This window comes from Peromyscus eremicus, chromosome 10, assembly GCF_949786415.1.
Source record: "Peromyscus eremicus chromosome 10, PerEre_H2_v1, whole genome shotgun sequence".
Taxonomy (NCBI): domain Eukaryota; kingdom Metazoa; phylum Chordata; class Mammalia; order Rodentia; family Cricetidae; genus Peromyscus; species Peromyscus eremicus.
Genome location: NC_081426.1, coordinates 30,556,957 through 30,583,389, shown reverse-complemented (window position 1 = coordinate 30,583,389; position 26,433 = coordinate 30,556,957). Strand labels below are relative to the sequence as shown.

Here is a 26,433-nt window from a genome sequence, read left to right as displayed (position 1 = left end):
GAAAGGGAAGGAGGACATGGAAACCACTGCCACACGGTACCAACGTGGCTGCCTGTCTATGCACCCTTACCTCACTTACCCTCCTGCAAACCCTGCACCCTGTCCTCCCTGGAAGCTGAGGTGAGGAAGTAAGAGCCTGATGGGCCGCCAGATGTTTGCTATGTCACTTCCTTCACTGGTTTACCTGGAGGGCTGTGCCCTTTAAGCCTCACACAGTACACATGTGTCCAGCTGTTGAGAGCAAAGACTGACATGTGGATCCTCTGCTGAGGTCAAGCCCTTCTCTCCATACCCACCAGATCCAGGAATAGAACTTTCCGGAAAGCTGCCAGAGTCTCCCACTGTATCCCTGTCCCTGGCTCAGGGCAGCCGGCCAGTGGCTCTCTGCATGGAAGCTGGAAAATTAGCAACTTAATTCTGGTTGTCAGGAAATCAGAGAGGGAAATATGTGTTTCCAGGGGCTCATTTTCTTACAAACCCAGCATGATGAAAATAAAGAGAAAGGCCGAGTCCCAGGGAGAAAGGACACTTGCTAAATTTATAACAGATTCATTATTCATGGGCTGGACCTGAAAAGGCCACAGCTCCGGAAAGCAGCTGGGCTGAGCGGGGAGGGTCCACACTGATCCCACGAGTCTTCCCCATGGAGCAGGGAGCAGGGGACACGAAAGGATGAAGGACCTTCAGGCTATTGATGCCATGTGGCTTTGAGGATGGCTCAGCTCCATCATCAATGGGGTAAAAGTGGCTTCAAAAGGGATGGTCACATGCCTTGCATACAGAGCCTGTGTTCCCCCTGAAGTTTAGAATTTGTACAATTGCCTGGCATGGGATAGGGAAGCAGAGGAATATGGAGTTACAATAACAACATCACAGCTGCAGAAGAAATGGAGTGGATTTGTCTGCTTCTATATTGCTGTAACAAACACCATGAACAAGAGCATCCTGGGGAGGAAGGGGTTTGTTTCAGCTTACAGCTGCAGCCCATCATGAAGGGAAGTCAGGAGGGGGACTCAAGCAGGAACCTGAGGCAGGAACTGAAGTAGAGGCCAGGGCAGAGTGCTGCTTGCTGCCTTGCTCCCCATGGCTTGCTCAGACTGCTTTCTTATACCCAGGACTACCTACCTGCCCAGGGGTGGCACACAGTGGGCTGGACCTTTTCACGTCTAACATTAATCAAGATAATGTCCTACAGACTTGTCTATAGGCAAGTTCCCTCTTCCCAGATGAACCCACTTTTGCAAAGTTACCAGAACACCGAGGGTCAGCATGGCAGATGGATGGCCAGTGTCTGTGGTTATTTTCAGTAGCCAAGGCCTTGGGTGTGAAGATAGGACCACATCCATCTTTCTTCTAACTTATTGTCCTCTGATTTGCCAATTTCCATGTTTAGGCTGATGGAAAATGTAAGGACGAAAGAGAATGTGGAAGCCACTGTGTGTCCCTCGTGAGGCCTGGGCTCTCCTGAGGAGGGTCTTATTTTATCCTCTAACAGCTCCATGGGTTGGTACTGTTGTCACATGGGGTGACCATGGCTCTGGGAGGCAGGGGACTTACCTAGAGCAGTACAACTTTTGACTGGGTGAACTGCATCTTGGGTAGGGATGGATGCTTGCCTGGGTATACTTCTGTCCGAGTCAATGTTCTATTGCTGTGAAGAGACACCATGACCATCTCAACTCTTACAAAAGAAAGCATTTCATTGGGGGTGATTTATAGTTCAGAGATTTAGTCATTTTCAGCATGACAGCATGCAGGTAGACATGGAGCTAGAGAAGGAGCTGAGAGTTCTGTATCTTGGAGGCAGCAGGAAGAGGGAGAGAGAGCGAGAGCCACTGGTCCTGGCTTGAGCTTTTGAAACTTCAAAGCCAACTCCCAGTGACACACTTCCTCCAACGAGGCCACACCTCCTAATTGTGCCACTCCCTATGGACCTATGGGGCCGTTTTAATTCAAACCACCCCATTCCAATCCCTGGCCCCCATAGGCTTGTAGCCATATCATAATGCAAAAATGCATTCAGTCCAACTTCAAAAGTCCCCACCCATAGATTGTCACACTCTCAACACTGTTTAAAAGTCCAAAGTTCAAAGTCTCTGATATTCACAGCTGTAAAATCAAAATAAAAAAGATCACATACTTCCAACATACAATGGCATAGAACATATATTGCCATTCAAAAATGGAGGAAAGGGAGCGTAGTGAGGAAATACTGGACCAAAGGAAGACTGAAAGCCAGCTGGGCAAACTCCATACTCCACATGCTCATGCCTGATGTCAAACTGCTCTTCATATCTCCAACTCCATTCAGCTTTGTTGACTACAACACACTTCTCTCTCTTAGGCTGGTTCTACTCCCTGTTAGCAGCTCTCCTAGGCAGATATCCCACAACTCTGGCATCTCCAGCATCTTGGGGTCTCCAACACAAGGATTTACCCTCACCGATTCATGCAATGGCTTCTCAAGGCCTTCATGAAGGGACACCCCTGACGTATGCCTGGTCTCAGTGGCTTTCCTTAGTCACAGAGGGAGAATCCATAACCTTTTTATTGTATCATTGACTCTAAAGCCAAAACCATGTGGCTGAAGCTGCCAAATTCCGCTAATTGCTGGAGCTAGAATACAGCCCCCACTCAAATACATTTCCAACAGCTTTCTGTTTTCAATGGTTTCATTTACTGCCTAAGTTTATCTGACCTAAGTTTATCAGAGATCTACCTGCCTCTGCCTCCTGAGTGCTGGGATTAAAAGTGTGCACCATCACACTTGGCCCTAAGCTTTTCCTTAATTCCTTTTTACTTTAATTTCTTTTTACGAGTTTTGAAGCTTACCTGGGTGGGGTCTTGCCCTGAGCTCACCATTCCCTGACACATGCCAAGCTCCTGCCTTGTCACACAACTACCACACATACCAGCAACCTTCATCTTCTCCCAAGTTTCAGGGGTAGGTGATACCACTTCCCCACTGCACAGGGGGGATATTAAGCACACACCAGGGGGACTGTCTTGCCCCAGGGCCTGTCCTAGCTGGAGAGCCAAGCAAAATGGAGTCCCCAAAGGGAAGGATGGGGCTTTCTCCCAATCTTTCTACCTCTGAAGCTGGGGACAGCAGTGACATACAGAGCCTCTGGGTGATCTGTGTGTGTGACACAGGCCTTGGCCCCAGCTCCTGTGTTACCACTCTCCTCCTCAGAAGATGGAGGGGAGGCCTGTTCAAGGCTGTGTTCTTTGAATATTTAGTTGGTAAATGAAACTACTGGGATAATATGGGGGTTGGCTGCACCCTGTGCTGTGGCCAGTGCTTGAGGGACTTCTGGGAAGTACCCACAGTCTGTCACACGGCTGGGCACCAATGTGCAGAGCTGCCAGACCCCCAGCACCAAGATGCTCACAGGACATACCATGTTACCACTCACTGGGGCCTGAGCACCTGCCTCCTGCTCTGAGCCACTGGGCCTCTGGGCTACGTGGTGTGGAGGAAGCAGTGGTGTGGGTCAAAGTGTAGGGCCAGAGACCCAGCAGGATGCACCCTGCAAGACACCTGCTGGTGCAGGGGCTGCCAGGAGCTAGGGATGGGATAGGCCCTGGCCTCTCTCAGGCAAAATGCTTTCAGGCTAGTGTGATGTCCTAGATGGACACATGCTGACAGGACCCAGCAGGGACCTTGTGCAGCTGGGCTCAGAGTGGCGGTGAGGGGCTCTCCCTGAGGGTTCTGAAGCTGAGACACACAGCCAAACTGAGGCCAGGTCAGGGCACTCAGGAGGGCCTACAGAGGCAGGAAGGCGGACAAGGTGGGGTGGGAGTATGTGCCTTCGTGTTCGTGCATGGATATGTATGAATGCATGTGTGTATATGTGTGCTTTGTATGCAAAGATGTAGCAAGTACATTTTCGAGTGTCTATGCATGCTGTTCAAGAGTGACATGTTGTAGCACGCACCATGTAATTCTGAGGCTTAGTGGCACAAACAAGAAAGAGGGAGCTGGGCCCTGAATGATTCAATTCTGTCTTCGATCCTGGAGGCTGTGAGCAGCTGTGGGTGACATGGTCACACTGTTTTATTTTTTCCTAAGGCCTATAGACTTTGCTGGTGTGAGTCAGGGGTGCTGGTGACCGGGTAGCAGCACCAGGAGCAGATGAGGATAGCATTAAGGACAGTGTGTCAGGGACAGGCAATAGGTACTGAGACGCTTTCTCTAAGATGGAGACCCTGGGATGTTTTCTGTCTGAACCCCAAGCACCCATCTGGGAAGTTCCTTGAGTGAGGTTGAAGCAAGAATACTGAGAACTATTAGGACTGTGCTGGCATGGCGGCTCAGTGCTTCGGAGTTCATACACACCTGAGCCCAGATGAATGGAGGAGGCCGGGGCAGGCGTCCTGGGTACATCTATAGAATCCCAGTTCTCAGGATCGTGTAGCACTATCCTCTAACCATCTTGTGAAGAATTACAAGTTCCAGCATGCACTGAGCATTGTGGGAACCATAGGGCACAGAGTGACTACCCCTCTTACCATCTGGATTCTTGTGTCTCTACCTTGCTCAGGTCTATAGCTTCCTGTAGACTTGAGAGCCTCCCTGCCAGTATATGTAGACAGTGTCCAAGTGTCAGCACAGGCATTCTGGGCTCCAGGGCTGCTCAGTCTGTGTCCAAGGCTGCCCTTGAAAGCCAGGGGTAAAGCCTTGTCTTCATTACTTTTCTGTTGCGGGCAACTTATAGAGGAAGGAAACTTATTTGGGCCTTACAGTTTCAGAGGTTTGGAGTTCAGGATCATCATGGTGGGGAGCATGGCAGCAGGCAGGCGGGAATGACTCTGGAGCAGTATCCCTGATCTTAGATCCGGATCCATAAACATAAGGCAGATAGATAGATAGATAGATAGATAGACAGACAGAGAGACAGAGACAGAGAGAGACAGAGACAGAGGGAGACAGAAACAGAGAGAGACAGAGAGACAGAGACAGAGAGAGACAGAGACAGAGAGAGACAGAGAGACAGAGACAGACAGAGACAGACAGACAGACAGACAGAGACAGAGATGGAGAGAGGGAGAGAGGAAGAGGGGAGGGGAATAGAGGAGAGGGGAGGGGGACAGAGGGGGGGAGGGCGAGAAAGGAGAGGGGAGGGAGGGAGAGAATAGGGGAGGGGGAGAGGAGAGGGGAGGAAGAGGGGAGAGAGGAGGAGGAGGGAAAGGGAGAAGGACACACACACACACACACAGAGAGAGAGAGAGAGAGAGAGAGAGAGAGAGAGAACACTTTGGGAATGGAATGGCATGGGCTTATATTCGGATATATGAGCCCATGTGGGCCATTCTCAATCAAACCACCTCAAGCCGGAAAAACCTAGAGCAGCAGGGACCGAGAGAAGGCTGGAAGCCCAGGCATCCTTGACTCTGGGGTTTGTTCTGTACTGCTTATGAAAGGCCCTAGCACCCTTGAGCCCCATCTCCCTGCATCTATCCCTGGAGCTAACTCACCCTTCTCTGTCCCACTGTCTGACACATACAAGTTGTCTTCTGTCCCTGGGCCCAAACGTCAGACTTCAGATGGATGGTGATGGGTGAAGATATCACACAGAGGCTGGGGGTGGGGAATGGACCGAGGAGACCTTGCTGCCACAGCTTGAATCCTGGAAGAGCCCTCTGGGACACTGGGCTCGGGGCTCGTCTCCAACTGGAGGTGGCCCTGGCTCAAGGCAGGGAGGATGGAGCATCCATAGGAAATGCCAGGAGGAGCCTAGAACTCCCCGTGTGCACTGGGGGCTTCCTCGGAGGCTGTCAGGTGTCTCCAGATCTGGGCTGAGCATCAGCCTGAGTGGAATGAGCTCCTGGAAGAGGGGGCCCTTCTGAGCTGTGGGGACCCCTGTGACAGCAGCAGGCTGCTGCTGGCAGCCAGGATGAAAATCAGGCCTCCTACTGCGTCCTGCCTGGGGCACTTTGCTTCTGGCAAGGTATTTTCAAACTGGACTGTGAGCAAGGCAGCAGATGTCCGTGCACCTCAGTTTCCCTATGGATAAGGTGGGGGAATGCCATCTAGCACTGTGTGCTTGGCCTCCATGCATCTCCAGACTGAAGGCGGGTGTAGGTGTTTTCCATTTCTGTTCCCCTATCTAAGTCTGTCTCCACTGGGGAAATCCTCCCCCACTAAGGCACAATTAAATTTCCCAAATTAATTACGTACCTGACAGCAGGATTGGTGATTTCCTAATTCCCACTGTAATTACATGGCAGGAGCAGCCACCCCAGTCTCCCCGGCGGGTGTGGGCTGTGCAGTGAGCATGACTGGGGGCAGCGGGGGTGGGGGGTGTCTTCTGCTTACAGACACAAAGCAAGTTCCTGGCCTGTCCCACACCATGCTGTCTCTCTGCTCTGTCCTCCTAAGGTCGTATGGGTCCAGGCAGGGAGCTAGTGGAGCTGTGGTCATGAGGCGTTCAGAAGTGGACAGGATGGTGCTCTTCCATAAACAGGACCACCGAAGTGAGGAGATGGTCCCTAGACTGTGTTTTGGGGCTCAGGATGTACCTGGTGAGAGCCAGAGAGCCTGATCAGGGAAGACGTGTTTGCAAAGCCAGGACCGGAAGCAGAAGTTCAGGTTCCCAGCTAGGTCTCCTGCTTCTCCACCTACAGGGGGTCCTGTGCTCAGAAACCAGCTGGGAAGATGGGCAGCTAGCCTGGTGCTCAGCGGTAATGCCCCTGGTAAGTGGCACCTCCATTTCTTCTGGGCCAGTAGAGAGAAGAATATCATAAAGTCATTAGGAGGTCAGTGACCTGGAGAAGTGGGATTGCCTCAGATGGGGCTTCCTTTCTTTGAAGAACCCAGCTACTCCTTCATCTCCCAGTGTGTTTACTGGAAAAGCTCTACTTGACTTTATGCTTAAAATTAAACAACTGGCGCTGGAGAGATGGCTTAGTGGTTAAGAGTGGGTACTGCTCCTCTAGAGAAACGGAGTTCGGTGTCTGATGTCTCTGGCTTCTGTGGACTACTATATTCGTGTGCATAAACACACACACACACACACACACACACGCACACGCACACGCACACGCACACACACACACACACACACACACACGCACACACCCCTGAGAGGACGTGGCAAACACATGCAATAGCCCATGGTAGCTGTTAATGTCCATCAGATACCAAACGTCAAGGCCCTGCAGGAAGTCCTCTGCCTCCCGTGTCCAGCACACAAATCAAAGAACTGACTTCACAGTGTGGACAAGACAGAGAGCCACAGGACGGAGAGGTGGCCTTGAGTTTAGAACTCTGAAGTTCCCTGCTGTGGCTGGAACAGAGATCAGGACCCCCAGCCTGCCTCACTGTCACTCTGGGAGCTCCGTGTTTTCCCATGTGAAAAATGGCATGAACGTCCAAGTCCTCTGGAGGATGGGGGTCATGGCCAAGAATGGACTTGAAGGCTGCAGTGTGGCTGAAGGGAGAGAACTGGTCTCACATCTGCCCAGAGCACAACAGCCACAAAGAATAAACTCAGAGGTGTTCTGTGAACAGCACATTCATCCGACTGTGCAGCCTGTCTGCTCCGCCCCTTTCTCTTATCCCTGCCCTGCACAGAACCCCACCCACCACCTTTCCACCAACTTGTTGGCAACTTCCTGTTCCTCTAATCAGGGAGGGTTCTGGGGAAGGCTGAGGGTGGGAAGAAGGAACCACAAGAGTCTCCTCATCTTCGGTGCCAGTGTGTACCGGGCAGGGGCCATGTCCCTGTGTGTTTTCAGGTCCTGCTGCACACGCCATCCTGAGTATGGTTCTTGGTGGTTGGCCAGGCTCACGAGCTGCAGGACCATCGCCACCTTCCTGGTCTTCTGATCCAGCCGCCACATTTTAGGGTGGCTCTAGGATGAAGGCTGGCACAACTGAGCCTCCCACACCATGGGCATCCCAGGATGGCAGTGGGACACGCTGTTGCTCTGGTCTCAGGCAGGCCGTGGCAGGAGAGCAGCTCAGAACAGCCTTCATGAGGAACGAATGTTGCCCCTAACCACAATGCTGCCCTTCCAAGCCACAAGCCCTGGCAGGCAGCACCACCGTGGCTTCAGGGACCACGGAATTACATCTCTCTCAAAATGCTCCTTTTTTAATTATAATTGCCATGACGGGCATAATCCCGCTTATCTCCGTCCACCTTTGACAGCGGATTTGCTGTAATGAACTGTAACTGTGCTGCCTCTGATCTCTGAAGGCTGTTTATTTTCCTGGTTAGCATGGGTTCCAGTCTGGAGGATAGCCTGCTGCTGGCCTGGGAAGTGGGTTCCCACCGTGCTTGCTTCTTTTTCACAGTCACCGCAACTCAGGCTCTTCCCTGTCCTTGGGGTCCTGGGAACAGGCAAAGCTCCCTCTGCAGTGTGTTGAGAGCCTTGCCTGAGGAGAGCCCTGCTGCGGCCTAACTGCCCACAGCCCTGTAGCATAGTGTCCTCCTGGCTAACCTCTCCTGGGAGAACATGTGACTTCCTAATCCAAAAAGACCAGCTGAGGTTAAAACACAGAGCGTGCCTAGTCTAGATGATCAGAATCCACAGGGTGATGCAGCCAGGGGGTGTGCCCTGTTCCATCCACAGCATGCCTGGGAAAGGCAACTGGGGTGTGCAGTCCCAACTCAGGGCCTTTACAGGGGTTGATTTTCTGCCTTGATACCCACAGGGACCCACCAGCCCTCCACGCATTCCAGTCTCTGCTCTGTGTCACCTCCCCAGGAAGAGCTGTTCTAGTTTCATTCTGTCGCTGTGACAAATACCATGGCCAAAGCAACTTAGGGGATGGAAGGGTTTATTTGGCTGACAGGTCACAGTCCATCACTGAGGAAAGCTGGGGAAGGAACTTGAAGTAGAAACCATGGAGGAATGCTTCTTGCTGGCTTGTCTTCTGGTTGGCCCACAGACCCATGCTTAGCTAGCTTTCTATACAGCTAGGACCATCTGCCTAGGGAATGGTGCTGCTCACAGTGTGCCGAGCCCTTCTGTGTCAATTAACAGTGGCGACAATCCTCCACAGAGGGTGGGGATGTGCCCTGGGCAGTCTCTGACTGGAGGCTCACTTCGCATGGTCCACTTGGTGACCCCGGGGAAGGCATGGTTCTCCTCATTCCGCAGCAGAGGTCCCTGAGGACCAGCAAGCTGAGTGACCTGCTCAGGGTCACTGTGGCCTCTGTGGGAGTGTGACACAGCCCTGGGGTATTCACTGTCCTCCAGGAAGTACCTTACTCTTTTTATGCTGTGGGTGCTGATAGGCCTTGGTCCTCCTGGGAGCCCAGGAGTGTGTGCAGACAGTGCTCTATAGGGGAATGAGTGCTCCTTCTCATGAACAGGGCCACACTCATCTCCTGTTTGTCTACAGCCAGACCTCAAAGGGGAAACTCACACTCAGAGCCACAGCTTTCTCTGGGTGTTTCAACTCCCAGGGAATGCCAGTCCCCAACACCGTCTCCTCTGGGAAGTAAATACTAGTTATGAATGGGGCCATGGGAGGTGGGGATGAAGTTCTGCAGCCCAGGAGCCTATGGTCAGTGTGCTCTCCTGTCTCCTTCATTGTCTTACTCTTCAGAAAGGTGACTGTGTGCTGGCCTCTGACAGGTAATCACAAGCCTGGCCATACCTAGGAGGTACGGGTGTGGCCTTCCCTGTCAAACTCAGAGGGATAAGCACTGTGTATTTCCCAGCCCACCAGATCAGGATGAATGGAGATAATCTCTACCTGGCCACAAGAGCTGCCCAGGTCATCACTAGGGTCGCTGACACCCACTCTTTGAGAATCTACAACAGAGAGTGGTTTTGGCCCTGTGAGCTCTGCCTCCTCCTGTGGGCTGGAAGGTGACGTGGTCTCGGCCTGGGTCCTGGAGGCATGCCCAGCTTAGGTTGGCAAGAGCATCTGTGAAAGTGGAGACACCGCTGCAGGATGACAGCCGTGTGCCCAGTGAGCAGCAGTGACAAGGTCCGTGCCAGGAAAGGGAGCCAGGTGATTCCAGGGACAGGGGCCTCATTTGGCTTGGAGGGTGACAAGAAAGTTCTGAAGACTGCCAGGGGGCAGAGCCCTTGTAAAAGTCCCACTTGTGACATTTAAAACCTGTGGGACGCCATGGGGAGCTCAGACCCTTTTCCCCCAGAGTCTAACTTTATCCTTGGTGACCAAGCAAGTGAGGACTCCTCCAATTGCCTTCCCATCTGCATGGGAAGAGCACGCTGTCAGTCCTCGGGCACGAAGGGGGTTGGGGAGGGGGACCACTGTTCTCAGCACACGGTAGCATGGAAGCTCGACCTACTGTGTTTTTCACACTCTGTCCTTGGTGCTTCCTGCCTCCGCTCCTGGTTTCCTGCCTCTACTCCTGCCCTTCTTCCTTCACTGCTGCTTTCCCGGGGCGGCTAGCCTGGCTTGCAAGGCCTCAGGATCGTCCTCAGTGGAACCCCTGAGAAATGTCCACCCAAATTCCTGACGCATCCCCTTTCTCTCAGCTCCCGTGACTCTTCTGCCAGGTCCCCAAGTCCCGGGTCTCCCATACACCTGAGGCTTTTCTATATGGTCAGATAATACCTTCCTTGAGCCTTTGGAAATACCCACACTTTCTCTAGGTCTGGCAAGCCTCTGGTTCCCACCTTTGGCTGTTGAGAGACCCTGACATTTCCCTAGGCTCCGGAGGGCACCCACACCTTCACTGGGACCCTGAGATCTGCTCTCTGGCACCATTTCATCTTTCCCTCAGCCTTGTGCATGTGTGGCCCTGGAGGCATGCACATGTCTGGCAGAATGACAGTTGACTCCACTGTACAAGGGTCCTTGAGGCTCCTGCCTAGCCAAGTTTAACCCCTCCAGTGCTGTCTACGAGGAGGCCTGGGGCCTGCATGGAAGAGGGACCTGGGCAGTAGCAGGCACTCCTGAGATCCTCCCATAATGTGAAGTCATGCCCAGTGACACTTAATACCTCTTTTGCCCACTGTTCCAGCACAAGGCCTCAGTAGAGGACATGCTCAGGAAGTCTGTGGAGGGGTTTCTTGTAAAGGATTGAGTTCTCAGAGTAAAGGAGGTACCAGGGCCAGGAGCCAGATTGTCTGGGCCAAGTTCACAACCACATTTCCATCTTCGAGTGCTGGTTGGACTGCAGGCAGGGGTTTAAAAGAGTCTGTGGGGTTGGTCAGGCCAGCCCACTTCATTCCAGAACTGTCTGCCAGCAAACCTCACAGCACTCGGCACTCAGGGCTGTTGTAGATGTGGCAGAGGCCAACGCCATATGTAGAAAGTCTGGTCAGGTGATCAGGCCCTCAAGATGGAATCTGCCCCCTGGGAGTTCAGGCCTAAGAAAACTGGAGCCCCCAGTATTCCCTGCATCCTCTTTCCAGCCATACCAGCCCTGGCTGAGCTGCCTGAGGTGCAATATTGGGCTAGGAGGAGCCCCGAGCCCACAGCAACTCTCCCAGGCAATGGCATATCGCTCCCATGTCAAGGCGTCCATTGATGAGTTGCTGGTACATTAGCAGGTACCAGGATGGCTCTGCAGACACTGCTGGGGTGAGAAATGGTATCAGGGAGACTCTGGGGGTCTGGAGGAGCCATGCCATGCCTCAGTCTCAAGTTGGTGGAACAGACCTGAAGCTGATACCTGGCTTCTGCTGGGAGACCTGAGGTTGCTATTCTTTGGGCCATCAGGCTCCCCATGCCTCAGTTCCTCATATGCACATGGGCAGCCCCCACCCTGTTCCAGCATGACCGGATACCTCTGCAGTTTCCTTCACTCTGTGGCACAGGGCTTGCGCATCGGGTGTGGGGCAGGGAGGGAGGCTGTGTTCCCTCCCTCAGACTACAGATGCCCTTCGCATCAGGAGAGCCCAGTGAACTTTTTTGTTGTTGTTTTGGTTTGGCTTGGTTTTTATTTCATGGTGTTGCAAATGCCAGAGGCATTCAGTAGAAACCACGCTGCAAGCTTTGATCTTTCCCAGGCTGGCCATATGTAGGAGCCTCTCTGACCATGCTGGGTAGCAGAGAGAAGAAACATTTAGTCTGCAGGGTTGGGCTGCCAGTATTTTCTGAATCAATGTACTCAGTGAGATATATGAAACAGTCAACGCGTCCTTACAGCACGGGCTATGTAGATGAGTTTGCCACCGAAAGTTAGCAGGAGTTGCTGTGCACACTTGAAGCAGACTGGGCTCATCTCACATATTCCAGTGTGTTCAGCAGGCTGGAGTATATTTGAATTTTTTACTTACAATATTTTTCAATTTATGCTTAGGTTGGTGAGGCCACAGCAGAAAAATATATGTGATGACCTGCCTGGCCCCATCATTCCTGCACCCCTTCCTGTATCCTACCTCACTAGCCAATGCCCTGTTCCTCATTTCATACTCAGTCTCTCGTCTCTCAAGCCACATTCCAGAATTTTTCTGAGTGACACCATTGCCCGTAAGATGTCCTGCATAGTAGTGACTCCCTGCCCCCACCCCCGAGCCTGGGAGGGCTGATTAAGATATCAGGGCAGTGGGAATCAAGGTTCCCTCTTGGCAGGTCCCATAGGACTTCCAGGCCTCTGAGCAGCCAGTGGTGTGTGTGACTGTCGGCACGGCACCTGTCCCTAATGTCACAGCAGACTTCCTGTCCTCTGGAGCAGGACCAGATCTTAGAACCAGCTACTCCAGGAATCATATCTCCAATATACCTTATACCTGGAGTAGGTTTAAGTCTATGCTTGGTGGTAGGTCCCCATATCTCCCCTACTCGGCCTCTGTTTCCCTGTATACCAAGTGCAGGTGTTGGAGCTTGTCTCCAGAGTGATGAGGGGTCACCTGGAGGTGCCCTGCAGGCTGTCACATGCAGACTCCTGATTATCATGGAGCATAAGGTGCATGAAGCCACAGGCACTTTGCTAACGGCAGAGGGCAGTCCATTGATTGGCAGCAGGATGACCCTGGGCAGCACTGGCTTCTCTTGGATGCTGCCTCTGCCCCCGTCCTCTGTTTTCAGGACAGGCATGAACATCTGTCCTGGACCCTCTCCACACACATAGGCCCCATGTCCCACTCAAGTGTAGGTGGCCTCACTGGGAGGGTCAGGGGACACCTGTCTGGAGCAAGTGTGCCTTTCTCCTACCTGTGTGCGATTTTCAGGTTAGCGATGGGAGCCGGGTGTGAAAGCCAGGGCTCATTGTGGGAGGGAGGGGGAGAGCGTGCCCCACCAGTGAAATAATTATAGAATATGAAAATGGCTTAATGAAATCGTTTTTAAAAAGAGAATGTGTGCAAACACTCAGCAATTAAGCAGCCGATTCACAAATAGCAATTTTCCAACTGTGCTCGCCTTCCGTGTTTCTACTTGCCCGGTTTTAGACTCTGGGTTTTTCATTTTTAATTTGAGCGGATGAAGATTAGAATGGTCTCAGCACTGTTGAACACAGGGGCGGGGGGGGGGAAGGAAAAACATAAAACATTGGACAGTTTGGATACTGAAAGCAAGGAAGTCACCTAAGGGTGTGCCCTGATGTGGGGAGGGAGATGCTTTGTGAGTACTAGTGTCCCCTCCCTGTCCCCTCCTTCCTCCTTCACACCCTTCCTTAGGAACCAGACCCACTTAGTGTCAAGGCCGATGCATAGACATAAAGCCAACCCCCCACCCCCACCCCTGCCCTTTTGCAATGGCAAGCTTGACCAGAGAAGGAAGCTTGCTAGCCTAAGGTCACACAGCCTCCAGGTCTGGCACTGAGGACACCACCAAAAGAGCGTGACAAGCATTGTCAGCGGTGTGCTTGGCTGTGGGACCTTTAGAGGTTCATGGTGACCTCACCGTCCTGGATCTGGCAGCCTTTGGAGGATAGAGCCTTAGGCCTAGTGCTGGCTGAAGGCTTCTGCCACTGACCTGCCCAGACTGCTTGTTGGGCACTGGGGCAGCTTGTCACATCTGAGGTTGTGAATATCATTCCCTTTCTTGGCCTGCATTCAGGGTTCCCTAAGAGACAGTTCCAGCAAGCAGATAAGCTGAGCTCCATGTAGACAGGCTGTGGCATCCCTTCCTTCCGTCCAGCCCACCCTGGCCTGGGACAGAGGCTGAGCCCAGCCCAGTGCCACTCATGCTGTGGCCTTTGCCCTCAGTGTCGCTGCCCAGATGGCAGCTGAAGCATTCTGTATCACCGCTGACCCCTGGCTGCCGTCAGCAGACCCTCAGCCAGCGTGGGGAAAGCATTGGAGAAGCTCCTGTCACCCAGGCCCGGGACAGTCTCCAAGTGTTCCTCTCAAAGGCGACACTGCCCTGTGCCTGCAAGTTCTCTGGGCCTTTCAGTGGTCCCAGCAAGGAGCTCCACGTTCCACAGGTTCTGAGCGTCCCTGTGACTCATGCCTTTTCCTCCAGCATTGATGGCTGTCTGGGGCTGATGAGGCCCCAGACTTTAGGCATTCCATTGCCATCCTCTCTCTGCCTGTCCCTGTATCATCAGTGAACAGTGGAAGCTATAAACAAGAGTCGGGTACCTTGGGCATCTAATTTAGAATCACCCATGTAAACACTCATTGCTCAGTAACTACAGCTGCCTACATGAGTTGAACAAACCTGCTCCAAGCCCATGTCTGCCCAGAACCCCACAATGTAGCCTTACCAACACAGGGTCTTTATGTAGCTCTGGGCTTAGGGTCCAAATCTCATGTCAAGACAGAAGTAGGTACTAGAATGATATGGCCACAAGCCAAGGAGCCCTGGAGCCCCCAGGAGCTGGAGCTTCTGAGCCCTTGGACTTGGGATCTGGAGCTGTGAGTGTGTAACTGCTGATGTTGAAGCCTCCCAGTCTGGGGAGGTTTTGAGGCTGCCTGGAGAACCTAACCCATCCTCCCTCTCACCCTGTCCAGCCTCACTCTTCTTCCTAACCCCCTTTCCTACTTCCCAGAGCTGGAATAACCCGAGTTGCTTGAGTCCTGCCGTTTGTGTAGCTTTGAAAATATACAATATTCAGACTTGGTGTCGTGGCACTGACCTGTAATCCCAGCACTTGGGAGGGTCAGGAGTTCAAAGCCACTCTCTGCTACACCACAAATCTGGATCAGCCTGGGTTACGTGGACTCGGTGGAGGTTTGGTTTAGATGGCTTGGTTTTGTTCTTTGGAGAGAAACACTGGGGGTAAAAAAACACAGCTGTGAGACACCAGGTGAGGCCGCTGTGTTCTCTTCCTGGGAACATGTGACAGTCCCTGTCCCCTTCAGTCTCATCTTCTCCACCTTCCGACAATGAGGTACAACTGACAAGTGGCTCAGGCCACTCCCCTGTTCCAGAGTATCAGAGTCTCCCACAGATCAAGTGAGAGCCAGGCCAGCCTTTCCTGGGATGAGGCCTCCTGCCCTGCAAAGGGGCAGCAGGGTCCTCCATCTCTTAAGATGACCTCTGCCCCAGCAGCCCCATCCTTAGCAGGAACCAGAGTGTTCCAAAGAACGGGTGCTCATGTTTTGTCCTCTTCTGGGACAGTGAAAGCAAGCAAGGCCAAGGTCACCTGAGTCACTACCGTTGGCCCTTTGAACTTCTTGCAGTGACTGTCCCTTGAACACCTGTCACCATGGTTGGGTGTGTCTGTTTACTTAAGAAGCAGACGTCCCTGGGCACGGATGGAACTGCCCACTGGAAAGGCACATCCAGGCCGAGTCCCCCCGTAACCCACCTTATGGGGACCCATTCAACTGGTGCCTCTACTAGAGATTCAGGGCTAGGGCTAGATGACAGTTGCTGAAAGGGGTGGGGTGCCTGCAGGTTAAAGACATCGGTCACAGCTTTTTCACTGATGGGGACCTCGGAAGCTGCTGACCCCAATCCTTAGTGTCTCGGAGGAGGAGAGCGGTGCTGACTCCTGAGCTGGCAGCCCAGGGCCCCAGCAGCTCAGAGAAGCAGGGACTGAGCCCAGGGTGGGACTCCTCCCCAGGATGAGTAAGGAGAAGGTGAGAGAGGGACCAGAAGGAGGCGGCACAGAGTCCAGCATCACTCCCAGCTTGATCCCGTCTCCAGCCTGGCCCTGTCCACAGCAAGGGCTGTCCTGACTCCCAGCTCAACCTTCTTGAGAGACACCTTCCTGAGCACTGTCACTTGGATGCCATGTCACGTGTGTCCCCCCATCTCTTCTCATATCCCAATGCCTTGTCCAGTGCAAGTCACCGTCACCGTCCGACTGTCCCTCCTGAGGATGGGCCCTGTCCCCCACAGTCTGAACCCCTGATTCCACTTGTAGCCTCGGTGGTTCTCCTGATGCAGCAACATAGTGGCAGTAACAAACTTGTGTGGTGCATGCTGCCGCCAGGCACCCTCTGGAGGACCCCACACGGCCACTCGGCTGGCCCGCTGGGACAGAGGACCAAGTGAGGACTCGGCCTCCACAGACCCCGCCCCTCCCTCAGAGGCACTCCTGATGTCACGCGTGTCCAGACATGACGTCCTGACCCAGCATGTTAGGAATAGGAGTCATGTGAGTTGTGCAGAAGGTCCTGGTGGTCACAGAACAAAGAGAAAGGACAGTAGTGACAAGGATGTAGAGCAACCTAAGCATATGAATGAGAGAAAGAAGGAAGACTCCGGTGGAGGGATTCTAGCCGCAGAATATTCTAGAAGATGCAAAACTGGCAATAAGGAAAAGATCAGGGCTGCCCAGGGCTGGAGGTCAGGTGGGGAGCGGGCTGAACCGGAGGGTGTTTAGGGCAATGGAGGGACTCCATTCATGCCACAGTGGTGAATGCCTGCCATGTTCGGTCTGTTGGGCCAGCAGGCCCTCATCAGAACCATGGTCTCTGGGACAATGGTGTGTATGTTGGCTCATCCTGAGGCGGGGAGGGTAGTGGCAGAGAGGGGCTCTGTATGAAGCCAGGGGCATGGGCAAATCGAGCTTACCGCACAGTTTTGTGGTGATCCCGAAGCTGCAATAAAATGAAGTCTATTAACTAAGACTAGGAGCAGGTGAAATTAATTTTAGTAATGATTTTAATTAACTCAATATATCCAGAATATTAGTATGTCAATATGTAATCTACATAAAACTGACAATGAGGTATTTTACATTCTTTCTGGGCCCTGAGTCTTTGAAATCAGTGTTTCAAAGTTTTTCTACCCTTGGCCAGATGGACCACATTCCAAGTGCTGTAGCCGCACGCGGCCAGCGGCTGTTACACTGTAAAGTGGATCCAGCCCCCACCGCCCCTCCCCATTCCACTCCTGCTGCCCCAGACCTCACTGTTCCCCAGAGCCCACTTCTGCCCATCAGCGGCCGTGTACTGTACCTGTTAGACTCCTACACATACTCCAGACCCAGCTCAAACGCCCACTTTGTGACAACAGGATGGTGTTACTCAGATGGTCCCATCCTAATCCTGTACAAATGCTTCCTCACTTGGTGGAAGGGACTTGGCATGTGGGACTGAGAATTCCCGGGAGTGGCCCTTGGGATTGTCCTTTGAGTCCTGGGTAATCGTGGGGACCAGCAGAGGAAGAATTTTGTTCAGAAGTGGTTGATGTCGGAATAGACACAGACCCTGGGGATGGGTTTCAAAGACAGAGGCAGGCCACAAGCCCTGCATTGGCAGGAGCCTTCAGGGGTTCCCAACCTTCCTAATGCTGTGACCCTTTGATACAGTTCCTCATGTTGTGGTGACCCCCCCAACCATAAAATGATTTCATTGCAACTTCATAACTGTAATTTTGCTACTCTTATGAATTGTAATGTAAATATCTGATATGCAACACCCAAAGGGGTCGCAACCCACAGGTTGAGAATCACTGCTCTACAGGGTGCAACAGGCAAGGACATAGACTGTCTCTCAGCCTCCGAAAGAGACCAACACCTCTGTTTTAGCCCCCAGAAGTCCCATTTCTGACTTCTCTGAACTTCCTGAGACTGCTGTGTTTTAAGTACTGTGATGTGAGAGCTTCTTACAGCAGTCACAGGACACACACGCTCTCCTGAGGAAGGCTGCCTGCTGCATTGTGCCCCCTCCCCCAACTCTGAGCCTTTACCCTGCCCAGGGGCGCCTCAAGGCACATGGGCAGGAAGGGCCTGGCCAGGGGCAGGGACATGCTGGATGGAATGTGAGGACTGGGGGAGTCAGCAGGTCAGGCTGGGTTAGGTGAGGTGCAAGGCAGCTGGGCTCTGAGGGGCCGCTGGGCCCTGAGGGGCCGCTGGGGACTGTGGGCGTCCTTGTTAACATGCCCTCAGCATTTCCCAGAGTCCCCTGGACCTGCAGCAGCGATGATGCCTCCTTGTCTCCCTCATCCAACTCTTCATTTGTCTCTCTGACTCTTCCACCCTCTCCTCTATCTCTGCCTCAGTGTATCTCTCTTTGTGTCTCTGCCCCGTCTGTCTGTCTGTCCCTCCCCAGTCTGTCTCAGTGTCTCCTCTTTTCTCTCTGTCTCAGTCTCTTTCTCTCCCCCAGTGCCCCCCATCTGTCTGTCTATCTGTCTGTCTGTCTGTCTGTCTGTCTGTCTGCCTGTCAATATTTCCCTCCCCTATATGTATGTCTCTGCTTTGCTCCCCTCTCTCTTTGGAACGCCACGTCTGTGTCCTGTGGCTGCTGCATGATGTTAAGGAGCCGAAAAGGACCCTTCCGCTGTTCTGGAAGTTCCCGCCCTGAGAAAATGCGGCATCTTGGGACTGGTTCTTTGGGGGAGCTAATGGGAGTCTGTTTCCATTCCCTTTAGCTCCCGGGGGAGGGGGGGACTGTAGCCCTCCAGCAGTTGCCTCTGTCTTCATATGACCCCTCTAGGGTGGCCTTGTCTTATCCTGGTGACATCTGTGAGATCTACATTTCACTCGTGTTCTTGGCTGATGTGTTTTCAAAAAATACTGGCCAACCAGGGCCAGGTGCCTTTCCCTGGCAGACACCGTCTCTCCCTTCTTCCCTCAGGTCTCTGTGTGTGCCGCTCTGTCCCTGCCTGTCTATGACCCAGTGATCCCATCCATCCTGGGTCTCCCTGGTCCCTGCATTGCTATTCCTCTTCCAGTGTGGCTGCATCTTGCTGCCTCCTTCAGCATGTGCCTGCCTCCCTTGACAGGTGTCCTGGAGCACAGGGGTGGTCGCTGGGTGCTACTCTCCACGGCTACCCCGCACCCACAGGTGCCCTGGAGTTTCCAGTCTGGGGTAGCTCCTGTAGTGAAGAGAATGGAGCAGAGGCTGGGGTGGGTGGACTGGGGCTGAGGCAGTGGGTAGCAGGAGGGAAGGTGGGGGACAGGATTAGGTCTTGGAAAGGGCAGCCAGGGAAGATCCAGCTGCATTAGGCTGTGGGCTCTGAGCTTATAAACAACCATTGTTTCTACAGGGCTCTGGGCTGCATGGATCGATTTCTGCTAATGGGGCCTCTCACTTCCCCCTTCCCAAAGAAAATCAATTCTCTGCGGTTTGGAGAGCAAATGTGCCTTGATTAGACAGCAGGCGCATGGTGTTATCTTTGTTCTCTTGCTCCGGTCCTCCTAGGGAGGTCTGAAGAAGCCAGGCCCCAGACGGTCCCCAGGGACCCTACCCCTGCTGGGCAATCCTGAGAGTCAGAGGAGGGGGAGTGGGCTGTCTCTTGTCTTGGTCTAAGGGACTTTGTGACCCTGAGGTTTACCAAGGACATTGGGGGCCTGTGGCCACCAAGCCCAGTGACAGTAAACATGGCCATCTTCCTGTAACTGCCTCACCTGAAGATCGGGGGATGAGGGAAGAGGCGAGGGGGGACTTAATGGACTTAATGGTGGTGTGGAGTTATTGGCCTGTTCTCCCATGATGAGCTCATTGGGCCAGCTCCTGGTGGCACAGATCCTGGAGTCTGATTCCCAGCGGGTGCCAAGCTTGTCCCTGCTATCCTGTGGTCCTGGGCTCAAGGCATGGGCCTGAGCCTGGATGCTCCTGGTAGAGCGGAGCATTCAGAGAAGGCAATGGATGAATGGAAGAGAGCAGTGGGACCTCGGCTCAGTCAGTGGCCACGCTGGCATCAGAAGGGCCAGCGTTTGAACCCTGAGTCTTCTGCTTGTTAGCTGAGTGGTCCCTCATATAAGACACTGGTCCCCTTGGTGCCTACTGTTCATCTATGAGATGGATAAAATGGCACAGATCTTCAGGGTTTTGTAAAGCATCATAGGGACAGAAGGATCAAGAAATTCTGACTTCTGAGTGGGGTAGCAGTGATGCACGCCTTTAATCCCAGCACTCGGGAGGGAGGCAGAGGCAAGCAGAGCTCTGAGTTCAAGGCCAGCCCGATCCACAGAGTGAGTTCTAGGACAGCCAGGGCTACACAGAGAGACCTTGTCTCAACCTCCCACCCTAAAAGTTCTGACTTGGTCCTCACTCCAGACCTGGGCTGTAGACCTGAGCAAACCTGCCATCTGCAAGAGTACCCAGGCTCCCCACTTGCTCTTGGGGTGGGGACACGCTTCCCCTGGGAGGATGGAATGGGTGACTCTGGGGATCTCAGCTCTGCCAGTGCTGGCATACCAAGGTGCTGGAAAGTCTAACCCCCGGAGGACATGTGTTGACACTTGTCTTTCTGTTCCCATAGGTCCTCAGATTTTGGGACAACCTACACCAAGCTTACTCTCCAGCCTGGCATCACCACTGTCATCGACAACTTCTATATCTGCCCAGCCAACAAGAGAAAGGTACGTACATACCAGCCCAGGGTGGCCAAGCCTTGGGATCTGGCTCTCCACGGACCACTGTCTGGTTCTGCTTCGGGAGAGCGGTCTGGTGTGAGGCATTTGGCCCTCAGCTCCTGCGGCTTTGGCTCATTTTGATGAGTGCATTTGAAGCCATCCACTGGGCCTCTGGAGGAGAGCCTGCCTGCTTATCTGGGGCACATCCATCTTCTCCTGTCCGGGAGGCAATCTCCATCAGGCGGGCAGAAAGGGGAGTCAGTGGAGCTGGTGGCTGAATCAGCTCTATCTGGCTCAGAGTCCTGGCGGAAGCTCTGAGGCCCTTCTCTAGGGCGTCATCTCTCCAGGGCTGGTTTGGTTCCATGTCAAAACGTTGCTCGCTGTCTCTTGGTTTCTGGTTCTCATTTCCTGACTAGATGTAGAAGAGGGAAGACCATGGGAGGATCCTCCTGCAGATGTGTGGCTGTATCTTGGCCCACCTAGAGACCCCAGCATCAAGTCAGCACATTGGACTCAATCTAGAGAAGCAGTCCAAGGTCACAGGAGGGGGACTCAGACAGAGCAGAGTTCAAATCCTGGTTCACTTCTTTGTGCTCTGGTTTCCCTGTAGGAAGATGGGATGTAGCCCACATCTCACACAGAGACTTGAGTGAGCCCTGCGTAGTGTTTCCTACAAGATCAGTATCCGGGTCCCAGAGGTACTTGGGTGGTGGCAAAAGAGAAATCCCAGCAGCTTGTTACTAAGCACAGGCCACACTGCTCACAGCTTGAAGGCCAGTGCTCACAAGATGAGATGGGACAGAAATGGAGTTTACTGAAGGCCTTGCCTTAAGAAGACAGGGTGCTCGCATCCTCAGATTTCCGTGTTGGGGGACTCACATGTATTAGCCAGCTTTTACAGGGAGGGGGAGAGAGGCATGGGGCGATGGGCATGAAGACTACACACTGGATGGTACCTTCACCCATCCTGTCTCCGTCATGCTGCCCCTACTCCCAGTGGCCCCCTCCACACATTCTGACTAGACTTTGTCATCAATCCTGGGGTGCTTGTGTGCTTTGTGTTAGAGGATGCACAGAACTAAGGAGTAAGGAGGTCATAGTCTCGCAGGTCACCAGACATTTCAGATTGTAAAAATCTAAAGAAATGTCATTTAGAATGTAACCTATTAATCACGTAGCCGTGGCTTTCTTTTGGTTTGTTTGATGCCAGACAAAAGAGGAGTGGTAAACAACAATTCTGCCAAGGGCCAGCCCCAGAGGTGCATCCCTGTTAGAACTGGGGCCTGTGTTTGAGCATCCCACAGAGGGTGCAGAAACACAGGATGGTACACTGCGGGAACGCACCATGCACTCTGGTGGCTGTAGTGTCGGCGAAGGTTCAGGGGCTCAGAGAGACAGTGGAGCCCGACCTGAGCAGATCCCACAGCAGGTCAGCCCTGTGGGAGGACAGGAGCCTGCGGAGTCCTTACTGGACTGCAGCAGAACCCAGCTGCTGCTTTGGGGAAGATTTAGTTTTAATTGTTTCTGTCCACAAGTTTTGCCTGTGTGTATGTATGTGTGCCATGTGGATACCTGCTGCCCAGGAAGGCCGGAAGCTGACATCAGATCCCTTAGAACTGGAGTTACAGATGGTTAGGAGCTGCCACATGAGTTCTTGGAACTGAACTCTGATCTTCTGCAGAAGCAGCCAGTGCTCTTGGCTCCAGGCCCCTCCACTGCTCTTTAATGGGATGCCATCTTGCATGCTGGAGTGGTCTGATTTTGTGTCTTCCTCTCCTTGATTTCTGCTGCCGTGAAAGCTTCCTCCTGGCCAGAATGGGAACAGAGGAGGGAGGTCTACTGCAGACCAGGGAACCCTGGCCTTGGGCCTTTGGCAGGTGGAGAGGAGAAGGGTGGGTTGGTTTTAGCTTCCCCTGCCTCTTCCTAGAGCCCTCCCTCATGCCTCACACAAGCAATCGCACTCCATCCGCAACCGTCCAAGCAGTGAGGCCTTGCTATCACATTTTCCAGGAGAGAAAACTGAGAGGAAAGGTGAGAGTTACCCCATCACATACCTCCTGGTAGGAGGCCTGGGTCTGAAACCACCTTCTCTGGAGTCTAAGCTAAGGAGGCAGGATGTTGTCCATGCTCAGGGCAGCTGTGAGGGCCTCTACCTTCAGGGAACCCCGAGTGCATGAAAGGAGCAGGGAAGACCTTTGACCTCCCTGCCTGCCATGGGTCCTTCCTGCTGTGGCTGTGATGGTGTGTGTGTGTGTGTGACAGAAGTGACCTTTGAAAGTAGGTGTTGAAGGCCAGACTCAGTGAACAGAGCCATGTTCCCATTGCTTAGAGCAACTCCCTAGTCATATGTGTCCAGCCATCCCCGCGCTGGAGCCCAGGATGATCAGGTACCTACAGGGCAGCCTGCAGGCCATGTCCATATGTGGAAGGAGGGGCAGGGGCAGCTGAGGCAGTAAGAACCAAGAGAGACTCAGATGCTGTGAGAGCAGGGAAGGATCCCCAGGGGGGTTGGGCAGGGAGCAGTGAGGTCAGGCCTAAGGTTCCTTCTCGGACTGGGACCACACCCTTGACCCCTCCAAGCCTCAGTGACAGCCTGTACAATAGAAAGCTGCAATGGGTAATGGAATATGGGCTCAGTAGAGGCTTCTGGAAAGGATATTCTATGCAGGCTGGTTCCCATTCAGTCCTGGCTTCTGCAGTCCTCTGAGATGATGGGAGATGGGGCAGATTTGCAGTTTCAGAAGGACACAAAAGTCAGCCCTGCTAGGGAGGTGTGGTTTGAACCCTTCCAGGTTCACTGGGCTCCCTGCATCCATGCCAACTCAGCCCAGTCCAGTTCAGTTCAGTTCCTTGTAGCCAGGGTCAGGAAAATGGCAGGTCTTTACCATATTCCAGGCTCAGTTTGCTGGCTGTTGGCTTGTGCCATCTGGCACATCCTGGTTCCACTCTGGGCCTCATTTTTCCCATATGTGAGGAGCCTAAAGTGACAGCTGAACAAAGCCCCTATCAGTTCTGTTAGCTTGGCCTCTGCTGGCCAATGGGGCCTGAGAACCTGGAGCTCATGCGACATGTCTGTAAGATGATTAAGAAGAGAACTAAAGTGAATGTCCCATCTGCTCCCTGTCCCCACATTGACTATGGTGTGGGGTGCTAAGGCCCTCTTCTGCAGGGCACCTGTGTGAGCTGCTCCCTGGTGTAGGGTAATGGATAGCTTTGCTGGAAAGTGGGACTCCAATTAGGAGACCATTTAGTAACCATTACAGACTGATCAGTTCTTTTTGGCTTCTTAAGAGACCACTTTGTGAGCAGTCTTCAGAATGAGCTCTCTTTGATTTTGTCTTGCCGGCAGTATAATCAGAGTGTGGCCCCAGGCATGGCTTTCTGCCACCTCAGACATAACTCTGGCTTGTGACTTTCCCTTCTGAGCCGCCGTGGTTCCCACACTGGCTTTAGGTGGCAAATGCATTGTTGAATGGTCCCCAAGGGTGCTAGAGCATGGAGAGGTGTGAAGGTCTGGTCTGGTGGGGATGCCTAGTGAGAAACCGTTTTTAAGCATCGTGTTTTGCATTAAAAATTCATGTGGATTGTCATCTTATACAAGGCATCTATGTTGGACTGAATGCTAAAATCTCACACGTACATTGCCACCAAGAAATCCCTTACTGAATGAATGGTCTAGGAGAACGCTGATTCCTGGGTCCCCTGTCCACCCCACTGAGGAGGCCTTTCCTGTGGTTTGCAGCCAGAGCGCATCAGTCTTTATTCACTCGCCCCCCTCACTCACCCTGAGGCTCACGAGAAGCCACCTGCCAGCCTTGCAAGGTTGGGGACACGTGGATCACACCACAGCCCTGCATCCGGGAAGCTGCCTGCATCACCAAGACTCAGTACCTGCATGTTGTAGGGGAGCCAGTGGTGCCAGGGAAGGGTGTGTCCCCTAGGACTCCATTGCCCAGCAGGCTGCTGTGTGGTACCTTGCACACATGTGTCCTGGCAGACCCCCAGAGTGGGGGTTCCTGCAGTCTTATGCTTTACAGGGGAGAGGGAGAAGCCCAGGTACGTCAAGAAACGTCCATGAGTCCACACAAGTGGGTCAAGAGTACCTCAGCCCCAGTTGTCCATCAAACTTCATCCCCATAGGACCCCAAACAGCAGGAGGAGACCTGTGCCAAGGTCCAGATCCAGAACTACACATTAGTCACTGACAGCTACTGTGGATCTCAGTTCTGTGGATCTCTTGGGATGATGTCACAAGGGATCCTCTAGCTCTACTGATTGTCAGCCCAGCCACTGCCCTCAGCCCCTGCCTGTGAATTCCTTTTGAACTCCGTGCTGTTCTTGCTGAACTGAGTGCATGGGCCTGCCTGCTGATGTTACTGGCCCTCCCCCACGCTGCTGTCTTCTTTGCTAGTCTGTCTTTCTTCTCTACCGATCTTCCCCTAAACTATGGTGAGTCTACAGTGCTGAGCCCCTCTCTGATCTTGTTCCTGCTCCACCCCAGCATAAGCCTCCTCCCTGCCCAGCTCACAGAGGCCCTCGTGGTAATCCAGTTTCTCCTCTCCTCTCTTCTCCGATATGGGCCAGAGCAGTGTGTAATCTAAGATCAGCTCAGGCTCCATGGCTGTGGCAGTGTGGGCTTAGTTCTGTGCTAAGTTCTGTGTGGAGGGTTTGAGGAGCCCAGATCTGATCTCAGTGCAGACTTAACTCAGAGATGCCCCAGCAGTAGGTGGGTCTTTTTTCCTTCCCACACTGAAGTACACGCCTAGCTGTGCTGTCTGCTGCTTTGAGGTTGGTCCTTCTGAGGGTCCTACTATCTGCCCTGGGCCTAACAACTGATCAGGAATGTAGCACAGGGAAAGAAGGCCCGAGAGATGGGAGAACAGGCTTTTCGAGGACTTGGATCCCAGGGTCTGTGTTTCCTAGCTCTCAGCTTCTGCTTGCAGGATATCGTATGCGGATCATGATGGATCACGATATTATCTCTTCTCTGCATTTATTGTGTATCATAAATGATGATGTGTGGCTTCATAGTGCAGTGCCCAGCACTGGCAGCTGAAATCCTCAGCACCATGGGCACTGACAGGAGCTAGTGGCCCATCTCCCGAGGCCGCTTTAAGGGTCTGAGTCAGTGTGTGTAACTCAGAAAGAATCAAGCCCCTACTGTGCATCTTTTCAGGGTCTCAGCATGGCTGACACTGGGCTGAAACTTCAGCCATCTTCTATATCTGTCCCCAGCAGAGCCACTGACTCCCTGTGGATCAGAAATTATCTGAGATGCCCATTTAACTCCGTGTTCATGTTTAGACTGGGCTTTGGCAGACCTGGCACATGATAGTTGGATATTTTCATGATATAGAGGACGGCCCCTGCCGTGGCATACTTACACACAGCTTGGCAGCCAGAACTCAATATGCCTCACCATATACCAGGAGCATGAAAAGCCGTGTGTGTGTGTGTGTGTGTGTGTGTGTGTGTGTGTGTGTGTGTGTGTGTGTGTGTTGGAGGGACCTCAAGCAGCATTCAAGTTGCGTGCTTCCTAAAGAGCAGGTGGGGTCATTTTCTCTGGGAAAACGGCTGTGTGGGTCTCAGAGAGCACTGACAGACCTCAGTGTTGCTGCACACCTGCAAATCAAAGTTGTTTTCAATGATGCTCTCCGTCAAGATGCCACGGGGGGAGCAGATCCCTGTCTCCAGGGCTCCCTGGCCAGCCTGCACAGGGCGCCTCCCCACCACCTTGTTCCTGTTCCTGATCCATGCATGGAGTCTCCACCGTCTCAGGGCTTGTCCATGCTCTCAGCTGAAGCACCCTCCTCCCCTGTTCCTCATCCATGCATGGAGTCTCCACTCTCTGCAG

The 26,433-nt window shown here is 53.1% G+C and overlaps 1 protein-coding gene across 1 annotated transcript in view; it reads left to right on the top strand.

Moving 5' to 3' along the window:
- Sorcs2 (sortilin related VPS10 domain containing receptor 2) overlaps positions 1–26,433 on the top strand; it is a 387,326-nt gene that overhangs the window by 216,272 nt on the left and 144,621 nt on the right. Inside the window, exon 3 of the mRNA XM_059275763.1 lies at positions 20,486–20,585. Coding sequence (XP_059131746.1) covers positions 20,486–20,585 — 100 coding nt within the window. The remainder of the gene's footprint in view (positions 1–20,485; positions 20,586–26,433) is intronic.